At 42.4% G+C, this 13,815-nt stretch overlaps 1 protein-coding gene across 10 annotated transcripts in view; it reads right to left on the bottom strand.

Annotated features, from left to right (window-relative positions):
- Positions 1 to 95: 95 nt before the first annotated feature.
- Positions 96 to 13,815, bottom strand: part of Nmdar2 (glutamate ionotropic receptor NMDA type subunit 2) — a 265,424-nt gene continuing 251,704 nt past the window's right edge. For 4 of the 10 annotated variants that reach the window (XM_076810952.1, XM_076811022.1, XM_076810965.1 and 1 more), the window contains 4 exons: positions 13,485 to 13,678; positions 10,863 to 10,979; positions 6,707 to 6,865; positions 96 to 6,186 (listed from right to left, as the gene is read on the bottom strand). In XM_076810952.1, the coding sequence (XP_076667067.1) occupies positions 6,129 to 6,186; positions 6,707 to 6,865; positions 10,863 to 10,979; positions 13,485 to 13,678 (528 nt within the window). In that variant the 3' untranslated portion in view covers positions 96 to 6,128. The remainder of the gene's footprint in view (positions 6,187 to 6,706; positions 6,866 to 10,862; positions 10,980 to 13,484; positions 13,679 to 13,815) is intronic. The other 6 variants (XM_076811003.1, XM_076811012.1, XR_013085217.1 and 3 more) reach the window with 5 other exon arrangements.

The following is a 13,815-nucleotide window of genomic DNA, read 5'->3' as shown; positions in this document are numbered from 1 at the left end:
CGGAAAAGTAGCCCAAAGGCGCCAAAATTCAAATATCTTGAATGAAAAAGTATTTAAATATTTTCTGGAACTGTTTTCTTTATTTTTTTAGATACAACAAATAAACTTTATTTGAACAAAAACGAATATAAATAAAACTAATGTGAAAATTAAAATTAACGTTTTAACACAACAATGATAATCTATTTTATAAAATTTTTTAATGCTATTTGATCTTGGGCAACCCAAATTTCGAAATTTCGGCCAAAGCAACCTTGGTTGATATTGGGCGAATTCCACTTACGCCCTAATTGCCCGCCCCTACGAATGTAGGATTTTTCCGTTTTTGTAATAAAATGAATGTCATAAACACTGTTTTGATGTCCTAAATATGTCATTACCTCTCCACCTCTTGTTTCTTTGCTCCTCATTCACCATCTTATTATCCCGCTTGGAAAGCAGGAAGTACAAGTTTGGGGGTGTAGATCGTCAGGAACTGACATTGAACAGCCAATGTTCTCTGTCTCGACTACAGCAGTAAAGTATCGTGCAAAGCGTGCTGGCGATATAGTATACAAAACAACAATGTTTTATTTGAAACAACATACAATCACGTGCCACATATGTTCCTTAAAAGCCATCGGTTCGCACGTTCCGCGAAACTATTTCGTCGACGATCATTTAACGTACAAATGTTTGCAATGGCTTCTCGATTACATCGCTCATCGAACTTCCCCCGTGCCCTCCGCGGAACTCGCGAACTTCGTTATCTTCGCTGCTTACGTTTTTTTTTTTTATCAATGTTATCATTTATCGTTAGTATAATTTTCTTCTTTCTCCCCCGTTAAAAATGTACGCCGACACAAATACAACGCCTCCCGACCACGAGGCTCTCGAAAAAGGTTCCAAGATTGGCGAGGTTCCGTCGCTAAACTTATTTACTGGTCTACGCTAATCCTAGGGTCTCCTTGTTGCTAATTGTCCTCGATGGTGGCGACGAAAAGCATGAACGAGGACTCACGAAAATCGCCCCGCTCTGCCTTATCTCATTTTTTCCCTTATGTACATAGACGAGTACACGCGCGGGTATACATGCACGGATTCGTTACACCGATGGTACACGCACTCATAATCATACCTATGATCGTGATGTCACAGCAATCTTAATTTTTCTTCGTCTGGTGGATAAAAATTCGACGCCTACACTAGCGACGTCTAGTTGCTTCCTCCCGTAATTACTGATCTAGCTTAGGGTCCACTTAGGAATGCAGTTTTATACTTGTTACGAATGAAGCCTCGGGCTCTTTCGATTTCTTGTTTAATTTGGTGACTGTGGATGGTTTGAATTTCACTACAGAAATTAGTCGATTGTTATTAATGGTACCCCTGCTCTTCTCCTTTCGCTAATCTTCCATTTGAACGATCCTAGAACTTCCAAACCTTGTAATGCGAATACAATCTGCTTACCATTAAATTTGAAAACTACTCCTACCGAAATTCAACTGTTGCCAGCGTCGCAGGATGATAATCGAGGAGCTTGCAGCAAAAAGACTGCAACTCTATCTTTACTAACTTGAAATAAAATAGAAAAAACTGTTTATAAAATTATTGCTTTGACTCAACATTAAAAAGAGAACAGTAATTGAAAAATGTATATTTTGACACAATAAGTGGTAGTTATTGAGTTGACAACTTTTTATTTCTATTTTTGGCGAAAAACTATTCTATAATGAAAGTATTAATATTAATATTAACCCAATAGTTATCGGATTTGCATCAAACGTGCACCAAACGTTGTAGAATTATTTTTTACGTATATTACACATCATAACTCAAGAACTGTCAAAAATGGAGCTGTACCCCTCTTGCTGCAAGGTCCTCAATACGTTCTCCATTGAATTCCCACATGAAGTTCCATTCACCAGAATAGGAAATGAATTATTTGGCAATGTTATTGATATGCTTGTATTCAGCTGATTTCTGAGTTCTATTTTCATCCGCATACTTTGTTCCATGCATAAGAATTATTTGGCACATCATATTCGAGACAAGTGAATTGACGGAGCTGTCCAATCGAAAGAGCCCCGGCGTCGGATAAGTGAGCGGAGATCATGAGTGTCCGGATGAAAGTGGTGAAAGGAAGCCAATTGGTAATGTCGGAACGACTAATCTACAATTACGGCTACGAGAATGTCCGGAGATCACGAGTACGACGCTGAAAAATCATTAAGGCCGCTATTTAGTGTGTGCGCACGATTTTAACGTTAGATACATCCGACTACGGTTCTCGTCGTATCGATCAGAAACTCTGGCACGATCTTTTATCACAATCTACTAAAAAAATACAAACGTTTCTTCGATTACGGGTTAATTCAAAACACAGATTCGTGCATGACAGGGGAAACTGAATCTGAAAAATCCCTCCTTTCGAAATCGAGACCATGAAGACCTCGTTGGATTGAAACTGATTTAATCACTTCGCTGTTGGGCAGTGCCTTATTGATTACTTGGTTGACTGCCTGAACATCACATTTAGAGTACGGGTTCATTGATGGACATTCCCTGATAGAATTCAAATATTGGACTGAGTAATAAGTTTATATTGCAAGCACTTCAAGAACGATTATATTAAAACCTTGCTTCAAGGGTTGATTTTTATGAACCTCACGAACGTTTGACTCGCCAAGTTACCCTTCGAAGTTAAACTTTCAAGCGGTTTAAGCAGTCCAAAGATCAATGAAAAATGGAATGGCGTATCGTTAATTAGAAATGTTTATATTGATGTAATATCCGCCAGACGCTGTCAAGCTAAAACATTCAAACAAACTTACTACCTCGCCCAATACGTAGTATTTTCACGGAATCGCTTGCACCAATATCGCCTGGCTTATTTTCCTCATTACATCCTGCGCGAAGAAAAGAAGTCCACTGATTGTTGCAGCGTAGAGGGGGGATAGCCCAATTACATTAAATAAATCGTATTCGTTGTATCGCTGCGAATTCTCCGATAAAAATCGATATCCGTGGAATGAGATCTGTTGCCCCGAAACACCATCGAGTTTTACGTCCGAACAGTTGCATCCGAAGTCTCTATCGTTAGTCTTAAGGGTAATGATTCATGAGCCGCAAGTGCGCACACCGCTCGAAAGAAATCGTCTTGGGTCGGATGGAAACAGCGTCCACCTCTGTCGATCGAAGAATGGGTAAAGCTTACGTGTTTTGCATACTTAACAGTAATAGATAGAGACGTTAGTTGCGACGCAATTGATACGTCTGGAATCGAGTTCCTGCATCTTCAATATTCAAATAACTAATACATAATCTCATTCTCTCGTCCTCTCTCATTCCCTTTCTACAGCTCCCCTCCGCCTCCCTCCCTCGCGACTTAACAATGTAACACTTCCATTATCTTTAACAACAACAGTAACAACATGTTCTCCGTTAGCGACGCAGTATTATTAGAAATCGTGTTGCGCACAGCACTTGTGTCTCGTCCTCGCAGTAGTCGTTAACTTTGCCCGCAAGTGTCTGCCAATAAAAATCCTTAAAAATCGGCCGAAGACCTTCGATTTATCTTTACCCGCGCGACGATGTCTTCGGTTTGAAATTTTTCCTGAGAGAACGGCTCGAACGGTTACGCAAATGGTTCGGTTCGCTTGTCCGACGCGCAAGGAGTCGAGACAAGTGCTTTCTAGCGGAATTCTCGGCGCGCGGTGTAAGTCACAATAGTAAAGCTCTGGGAAACAATCGTTTGGCAATCTTCAAAGTTTTTCAATGAAATCCCAATTGAATCTGACGGGAAAAGGAAGTGCTTCTTTAACCAATCCTGGCGTTCTTCGTACCTGCCAAGCGGAGTCGTCGAGTTTCAAGGACCGTCAGGACCAACGCGGCATTTTTACAGCAAATTTTTCTTAACGCCCAAGTAAAACGGTACAAAAAACAATGTTCTTCCGTGGCTTACTTTGTGGCTTATACGGTACAATGCGTTATATGTACAGCGGACGTAGTTTTAGAACATTAATCCTATCTCTGTCGAGTCCTACACACACAAAATTTCTTGGTTTTATTTCTGGGCTCGAAAACGGCTCCCTCGTTCAACTATTCTTTACGAGGATAGATGTCTCCTGAAACATTCGCAGAGTGCCAGGACGTCTAGTCAGCGTGATCGAGCCTTAGCGATTGCGTAACGAAATCGATGCGTCCTTTACCTAAAAAATATCACTTCACGAGTCGCGCGCTGAGACTCACCGCCTCGGGCATAAGTTCGCGAATCGTAAAATATTTCGTACCAATTTCTCTACATTGTTCTGATTCCTCCGTTTCATTTAAATAAGTTCCAAATACAGGGCGACCCAATAACAATTTGCCCTTCGAACACGTTTGAAAGCAGTGGGGCTTAGAAGTGATTTTCTGACTATAATAGTTTCTCTGTAGGTTCTTAGTTTTGTGAGCAGTGGCGGATTTAAGGAAATAGGCGCGGGTGGCAAATGTTCTAAGGAGCTCAATTCTTCGGGAAAGCGAAGAGGTAGTTTAATAAAAACGGGTTAAGTGTAGTAGTACACAAAAATATATAGGAGCCTGAGGGGCCTTCTAAAGTTAGGGGCCCAGGCGGCAATTGCTCATCGGCTGCCTGTTAAGTTCGCCACTGTTTATAAGGAACAAGCATCATGGGCACATAGTAACTCTTTTTGTACCACGTAACTCCTGCGAATCAAATTTTTCATCCTATAGTTTGAAAGACAGTGAAGGTGGTAATCATCACTGGACCACCCCGTTTACTTTCTCCCATGAAGTTTGAAATATCGCGCGACACCTGACACTCCTTGATGTATGCGTTATTTATTCGATTTATTACACCCGGTGAATTTATTTATACGTGTACGTTTTGTTGAGCATATTACATCTTGGAAGTAGGTTTCTTTTAGAATATTTCATCGTTTACCACAATATACATACTTAACGTATAATAGTGTCTCGTGTGTACATTACGTATTAAATATATATATGTATATATGACATAGGTAAATGTCACGGTTTACCTCGTATGATACACATTGACATTCTCCATCAAGATATCGCGATTGGTTTCACAATTTATTCGCCATGGTGTTTGCTTTAACGAACGATCGTTGGCTCGAGGCTTGCCCTGTTTTTTTCTTCTTCTAAACGGGCCACAAGCTTTCGTACAAAGTTTAATGAGTTCTCAAAAGATTTAGGAATTTCAATAACTATCTATTGCATTGTTGCTGCCTGAATAAACTTGCGTTCTTCTTTTCTTTTCATTCCTCGGATTACCTTGGTGCCAGCCGCTGTATTCTCTCCTGTCAACTCCATCCAACTTTATCTTCTAACACCACGAAGTCGCTCAACCCACAATTCCCAGCTCCAAACATCGACTCGTGTCTTCCCGATAATATCTAGATACTAAACGAGACGCGATTGAACGCACAAGATGAGTCCAATCGAAACAGAGCAATCCGATACAAATGATTCGTTCCAAAACTATAAACACAGTTTACATATATTCGTTCCTTTGCTCGTGTACAGTGAAATCATAGCACGGATTCCAATTCTCTTGCGTCCCGTGTAAAACATAAACGTACCCCGTCGCGTAGCTACTCTGGATGATCGATGCATCATCTTCAAGCGTCTCGTTGGACAGTGCGACAAACACCGCCGACCCTGAAGGGTGTCCCAAGGCGTCTCAACGTCCCGACGCGATCACAATGCAAATATTTGCCACAACTTGCCGTTCTCCGCGAAGGAACAATGCGACGTTCAGGAGCAGGCGGGCCTGCTGGAACCTTTCCGATGAAAAAGAGCACGCGCTGGCAATAGGAAAACGATCGAATCCTCGGTCTTTCTCAGCTTTCCTCAATAGGCACTGAACGCTCTCCCGTGTCCCCCTTCGTGCACGAAGAAACTCCGAAGTCATCCTCGATCTCTCCAGCTCGCCTGGAAGTTTCAGTCGGCACCCGAATACCTCTGTTTCGGGTGGGTCGTTTCGAGGGAAGCCTCGCAGAGGCTACCGAGGCAGGAAACTCGTTGTCGAAAATGGGGAGGCGATCCGATCTGCTCCCGAAGGACTCTTACAGTCGCGCTTCCCTTTCCGCTGACGGGGCTAGGCAATCGGAGCCGGCTCTCTACGATCACAGAACTGTCTCCATCTCGGCGATTTCTGTTCTGGCGGCGGCGTCGTCCGGGATCCTGCATCCAGAATTCGATTTCTCTCGTTACATTAGAAAACCATCTCGGTAAGTCGGGAAAGCTTGGATATCTCTGTGCAAATCTCGCCCAATCCTTCCCAATTGCAATGGGACACTTGGGAGGGACAATAGAAGCAGTTTCGGATACCGGGCGAGCGAATTTCGTATTTCTAACCGATGCTCGAGAACGCGGGGAATTTTATTCGGGATAATAGTTTCTGTGGGGCGTTGGTACAGGTGGAAGGTTCTAACGCGATAACAATCGCAATCGTTTGATTTTAACAGGATTACTGGATTTGCACGAGGTAGATTGAGGGGGAAGTGAGCAAGGGGTGTGAAGAAATGTCTAGGATAAAGTTCAGGTGGCTTCAAATGGTAAAGAGACGTCTTCAAGACCATTGAGGTGAGGAAGAATACAATTGTCATTCGTTCCACGTGACTCAACGAGTCCAGTATTTTTGGGAAGAATTTCTGGACCGTTTGAAGAGTTTCGTAGGAAATCAATTTTCTATTTCGCGTACCTATAGATCTCTGGTGGCAGAAATTTGTCCGCGTACTCCGTGCTGACTACATGATTCCTGGTCATGTCTCTAGGCCTGGTGGCATCGATGACGTCGATGAATCTAGGTTGAACAGAATTCCCATGTAACGATTTCATGGAAGAGAATGTCATGTGCTGCCTAGAAATATACAGACAGATATGCGTATACAGAGTGAGCGAGTTAATGCTAGGACCTAAAGTATCATTGGTACTCTTGGTGGCACAAGGATCACCAACATTCAACAGAGCAGTAGCAATATAAGCAATTCAAAATTCTAAACTCGACTTCTTCGTGTTAATAGTATATGCTGTTGTGTATGTTGTCAGCAATGTGGTAATCGAGCATGCTGTGCCAGATTTGATCATTTTATTTTTATTATATTAGGTACCGTAAGCTGGGATAACATTGGCATGTTGTCGGGGCGTTTTACTATGCAATATAAAAAATTTCTAAGTTTGGATTAAATATCCTATAACAACATTGCATCTTTTTGCTTCAATTTTTATCCCTTTCCTTCTTTAATACATCATATAAATAGCACTAAAGATGCGAATTCACGATGAGACTTTGCGTGAGACTTTTCTATCATGAGGCAAAAATCTCAGCAACAAGTAAATGTAAATAATGTAAATACGAGAGTCTAATTTCATGAAAATAATGACAAAGTAATTAAAACAAATAATAAAGTAATTAAATAATGGTCTCATAGAGACATTATTTTTGTCTCATCGGGGATTTGCACCTTTACTGTTAAAGTTGTACCAATCTGAACTTACATTGGCACTTAAATTCGTTTCTTTTTATGCTCAATGCACTCTCATTTATATTTTAGTTTTATTTTGTTCTCGTTAACACTTTTACATCCTCTTATAATATCGCATCGTTTGTGTTTGTACTACAGGTGTGAAAATGCATAAAATTCCTGTCCTTTTTCTTCGTTAATACATGCTAAGTAACTGTCAATGTTACCCTGTACTGTTAATGTCCCTCCAGTTTACGGTACTGGTTTAGAACGTATACATATATTTCTCCCTGCAAATGTTCCCTCGCGCCACCAAAAACAGAGGGAATAGTTTAGATTCCAACATTATACGGCCGCGCACTATACAAATGACTCGCGTCCATAGTATTCTCTATCCCTGGTTTCCCTCTAATTTTCAGCAAATTCCCTCGACTAGAATAAATCGTCCCCCTGCTTCGTCGGCCTGTCGCAGTCGCAGACAATTTATGTGCCTGCTATGCGCTCCCGATACATCCCTCCACGAGTCGATCGAGAATTCGTCGCTGAACTCGCATGCCATGCTATCGAGCAGATGAAAATTGGGCAGACCGATACTATATCAAAATACACGATCTCAAAACGAAAATGTAAAGTAAAAGAAGAATCCTCGAGTGCGTGTATGCAGACTCTCTCGGCTACCAAGCGAAGCGGCTAATCTACATCTACCCTTTATCGTTCCATCTTCTAGAATCGTTATCATCGATCTTCGTGACGCTCAAACAGTCGTTCGCCTCTCTCTTTTTTTTTTTGTTGTTGTTCTCTTGCTAACTATTGATGTCACTCGAACCAGGGGACACCAAGGAATCGTAGAAGACCGTATATACTTCATTGAGCCACACGAAATCGATTTCATTCTCGCTCGACGGCGCACGGATTTATAGACGTTCGAACGACTCTTTCGATTCTCCTCGTTTCGCCGCGACTGCAACTTTACCGCCTACTTTGCGAAACGACCAGGGACGAAAGTATCGACGCGCCGCGTTCTGCGTGCACCCTCGAGCTGGTTCCAAAGCGACGCAGGAACTTCGGTGCCACGCTCGAATATAATAAATCGGCAAATTTCGGAGTGTCCCGGAATCCGGGGTCGCTGGGAATGCTTCTTTTTTGCTGGGCATTGGAATGATTTAGAATTGCAAATCGGCTCAGGCCGAGGACAATATCGCGCCCTGTTAAGCAGGCGTGCCAGATGTCACGTTTGTACCGCGTGTTACGCGACACTTTGGTTTCCAGTCCATTTTAAACGGCGAACGACGCCCGCCTCAAACCGACACCAGCTGGCGAACAAACAAGCGTGAATTTTTCGGACATTTGGCAGCCGGTTCGGCGTACCGGTGTCCCCGTGCCAAGTTCCTGTATCCGTGACCCAGTAAACACATCTCGCCAGCACAATCACGTCGCAAGAAAAGTGCTTAGGGAAGCTACTCGTTATTATGGACTCGGAGAAAAAAAAAGAATCTCGATTCGACTGGTTCCAGCGTACCCTCCTGTTCATATCGAATGACCTAGTTGAAGATAGTCTTCCCAGGAGGTGGGTTTCGGTTGAAAAGGGCATTTGTGGTAGGTGACGAATTGCCAAAGTTGTCCATGGTTTTCATTAGTTACGTCACTAAGGGATAGTAAATTCTCGAAGTAGCCACGGTTCTCTTGGGTACAAAGCTCGATTCAAATCTCTTCTGAAGTACTTGAAATAGTTTTTGTCACTTGCAGCTACCACAGAACTGCAGACTTCCTCCCGATTTTCGAATACACGCTCGTATGTTCAAAGTTTCAATTATTGCACAAGGGAAGCAACGAACTACGACCAATATGTTCGATATTTCAATAATCTGCTTAATGACCATGTATGCTCGCTCTAATTTGAGGTGGAAGCTTGCACGTATTCGCGATGTGCATTACTGGTACAGGTCTGACCACATACTGAGCGCTTCTACTTGCTCGGCTTATATATTTCAAAATAGCGACAATAGTTAACAAAATAATGAAACGTGTAAGTCTTCGATATAGGGTGGATTCACTGATGCTGGCATTGGACTAATCATTGGCATTCCTGTTTAGAAAGTAAAATATTTAGAAGTACAAACTTAGAAAGCACTTTTTTAGAATTCCTTATTTTTCTTTCACTAAAACACTGCAAATTCCAGTAGTTGAACTGCACATTTTACATCTGGTAACACCGCAAAAAAGGTCTCAAAGGTAGCGACGGGACAAAAGGCAGAGTTTTAAGCGATTTCTTAAAATTTTGATAAGGAGAACTACAGTAGTAAGTAAGCATTCCGCAGGTTTGCAGAGTTGATGGCTTTTTTGAGCAATTATATTTCCTTTTGTCTGATCTCTGAGGGTTCAGCTATGGCCCTATCATGAGCTGTGCGAATATCCGGACCCTGGAGCATAGGAGGAGAGTTTTGGACCTGACTTTTTTGTACAAGATATTGAACGGGGTGGTTGATAACCCTCGTGTTCTGGCGTTAGTCAATTTCAATGTTCCTGTACGTGCCACTAGGCAAACACCCCTTTTCAAATCTCCGGACTACTCCTCCTGGGCTGGGCACGCTGATCCCCTACATAGAATAAGCGATCTCGCTAACAGTTGTCCTGCGAATATTGATTTCTTTGCTGATCTCCTCTCTAGTTTTAAGTCTAATGTTCAAAGTGCCATCTTTTCCGATGGCATTGTATAGATGTACATAGATCTACACGGTGATTTCTTTGTATACTTGTACCCTAATCCTTTGTTACTTTTACGCAGTCTTTATTGCTTAATTTTCACACGAGGTTGGTTGTTCTGGCTGTGCTAATTAATGTAATTAATGTATTGATATACTTTGTCTTAATGGGCTTGTCCCGTAAATAAATATATTATTATTATCTCTTATTTATTTTTATTTTCAATAATTAATGAAGAATGAATTATTAAAAAGTCGACAATTTATTTTTAGTTTCTGAGTGCCAGTAATTGATACGCGCTGTGACAATAAATGTGCTAAGTATGCCAATGATTGTACCTATTTTATGTCTATTTTGTTTTTCATCGAATATGTTTAAAATAAAAGACTTAATAAACTAAATCCACGATCATCGATAGTAACTGAAAATTAAGGCCACATAAAAACTTCATAAAAAAATACAGATATTCAAATTAGGATTTCCGCTTAGGGTGCCAATCTTTACCCTACCTATCCAAATTACGAAATGATAAAAATCGTGATTGCACACGCGAGACGTTTCTCCCGAGTCGAGGATGTCGAGGGCACCGAAACTTCGTCCGAAAGCTCGTTCGAGTAGTGGCAGAAAATATTTCCTTCGGTTCCTGCGTCACTTTCACATTCTTACGTGCTGTGGGCATTGCGGACTTACGAATCGAAGTATGGCGGTAGCGGCTGCGGAACATCCACCGCCAATGGCTCCGGTTGTGTATGGCGGTCCGAGCTTTGAAAGCATCCTCGCCACCAGCCGAGACTTCCGGTTTTCCTCCTTTAAAAAATCCGACGTGGATATGTGCCAGGCTTCTCTCCCACCATCGTCTCGCCTTCTTAACATGGACCAGCACCCTCTCGCGACACGAGACCTCTTTTCTTCCCTCATTCTCTCTCTGATCACACGATGCTTTGAAGTTTTTTACTCGTATACTCGACTAACTAAGCTTCAGGGGTCGTTATGGAAGTTAAGACTCGGTAGCAAATATTAAATAGATTTCGATATTCCAGAGGCATTCATGAAGCTGAGTTATTTAATAAACTTTCAAGCCTTAGTAATTAAAAGATCAAAGTTTCGCTCGAAGGTGTATATACACAGGATTTATTGGAATGCTTTGCCATACAGGTCGAATGAAATTTGAACATCCAGATCACGATGGCCTAGTTCCAGATTCTATAATCCTCTAAATTCAATTTAACGGTTTATTGGCGAAGAAGGTATGGCACGAAGATTCGAAAGTTTATTTTTATACACGCGAGATATCACGAAATCTCAGCTGGCTTTTCTCAAAGGTTCGATTATACATCGTTCGCCATTGGTGGAAACAATATACCCGGATACTCAGCAAACACCTTCGGGCTGATCTCGGCGAAGTTTCCAAAAGAAACTTTTCCCGCTTACTGAGCTGGAGAAGTTCGTCGAGATCTCGTGTCGTTGAGAAGTTCTGCTTCTCTATACAACCAGCTGACATTCTTTTTCCCCCTCTCCCCTTTGTTCCCTTCTCCTTTCGCAGCATAACTTTTTAATACAGAAATATATATGAAATTCGAAGCCAATTCACTGTGTTACAGTATCTTACGTGATGCAGTAAAAACACACCGTCCATCATAAGCTTAAGACCACCAACCGCACTGCCATCCCTTTATCGTCAACAGCTCTAATTACCATCTCCTGTATCTACTTACTCGTAACGTTCGGTCAATACACAGCGTGTTTCAGCAGTGTAGGTACAAACTTAACGGGCCAATGAAACTCGCCAATCAGTTTTCCTGAATTTCTCTTCCGAAGTCACTCCAAGCTAAATTAAACGCAATTCAGTGTAGACTCGAGCTCTGAAGAAGATTTCTCACTATCAAATTAAATTTGTACCCGTATCTCCACGTCAAGTAAGGAATACGTATCAAAGCCTCATGCACTAAACGGCGAAAGAAAGACAATATGCAACATACCAGGAAGTATATACATATAATTGTGAAAGTGATAAAAACTGTGATACAGTAGGGGTTAATAATTAGGTTACTTCAAGTAGAATGTGACACAGGCATCACTGACTGCAGGATCAACAAAGTAACTAGTCTTCTTCCTTCGACAAAAGTATATTACAATGTTCAAATGCGGTACGAAGCTTTTCATATGTACCATTAACTCTCTCCATGGCACAATCTCTCCCCGATTTACCAAAGGGTGGTCCCAAACTTACGATCAACGCTGCACATAAAACGTCGCAAAGATAGATAAGAAAAACTAGAAGGAAACGATATGCTTGTGCCGATACCACGATATGAACGTACCTACATATATACTTATACACGTGAATATTATATATACATTTCCTGTCTGTATGTGTAAATGTATATACACGAGTAGATAGGTGCATGCTGTGCGAGAGCCAGGCTCCAAGTGACGTCGGAAAGTAGGTCAGGATTTAAGCTCGATTCGCACGTTCTGTCGGCTTGAAATTACGCCGGCTCTGGCCTTAATTAATCGAGCGTTAACTGCCCAGCAAAGTAACGCGCCTGGAAATCGCGGGGAGGAGCTCGTCCGGCGATTCCTGCCAGCCGAATTGTCTTCCATTCGACTCTTCGCGCGGCACGAGATTAAATCCTTGAAAATTTTACGTGGAAGACAAGTGAAGTAACTATATGCAGTAATCATGCGTAGATCTCTCTTTCGCAGGTACACTTCCGCTTTATGAACACCGCCGTAACTCGGGGGGAGGTTCGAGGGGTGGTGGATAGTGGTTGACGTTACGGGGTGGCTTTCTGGAGCAGCGGTTCAGTCAGGAGCTTGGTGGGAGGCAAGCTGCAGCGCTTCTGCGGGATATTTCGTTACGGAAGCTGTTCGTACTTGGGAAGAAGCAAACGAAGTACAGAGCTATATCGAACAGCGAGGTGGAGATGGTCGATCCGTCGCGAATGTCAGTTCCGTTTTATTATTCCCGAAAACTTCACCCTTCGGTTATTTTCGGTTCCCCTTTCTTCTCCCTTTGCATACCGAGCGAATCTCAAAGTTCGGAACCTGCAGGAACTTCGATCCGAGCGCATATACGCGACTATGCGTTTATTTCTCGTAGAAACTTCAACGTCATCTTCGATTTAGATCGTGGGCACGTAGATATGTTCGACAAACTCTTGCGAAGGGTCTTGCCGCATTTAAAGGGACATCCTTCGAGGTCCCCTCGGCTGGACCAGCGCCAATAATCTCAATTTACCGTACAGAGCCGTGTATGCAGTTTCGATCGTAGAACGACTTTAAATTGAATAGTGTAGAGTTACAGCGTACTTAGTCTGACTGGGTTTTATCCCGTGAGCCTCGAGGTCCTTTTCCAGCTGCCGTATCCTGATCCTGGCCATGTCCAGCTCGTGCTTCACCTTCCACAAGTGCGTATCGCAGATGGGATCCCTGCATCTGTGGTACCTAAGGATGTCCTGGGCCTCGAAAACCGCTCCGCGGAACGTCAGGGATTTTCCCATGCTCTTTAACACACATTGTTCGATCGATTCACACAAACTGGTTTCCTCGTTTAACGGCTACTTCGTACAATTTCGTCGTCGCGCGCGAGAAACAGACCCTTGTCGATCTCAGAGGAAGCACGTAAATGCTAGGTGGTCGG

Source organism: Andrena cerasifolii, chromosome 1, assembly GCF_050908995.1.
Source record: "Andrena cerasifolii isolate SP2316 chromosome 1, iyAndCera1_principal, whole genome shotgun sequence".
Lineage (NCBI taxonomy): Eukaryota > Metazoa > Arthropoda > Insecta > Hymenoptera > Andrenidae > Andrena > Andrena cerasifolii.
This window is presented reverse-complemented; position numbering and strand designations above follow the sequence as displayed.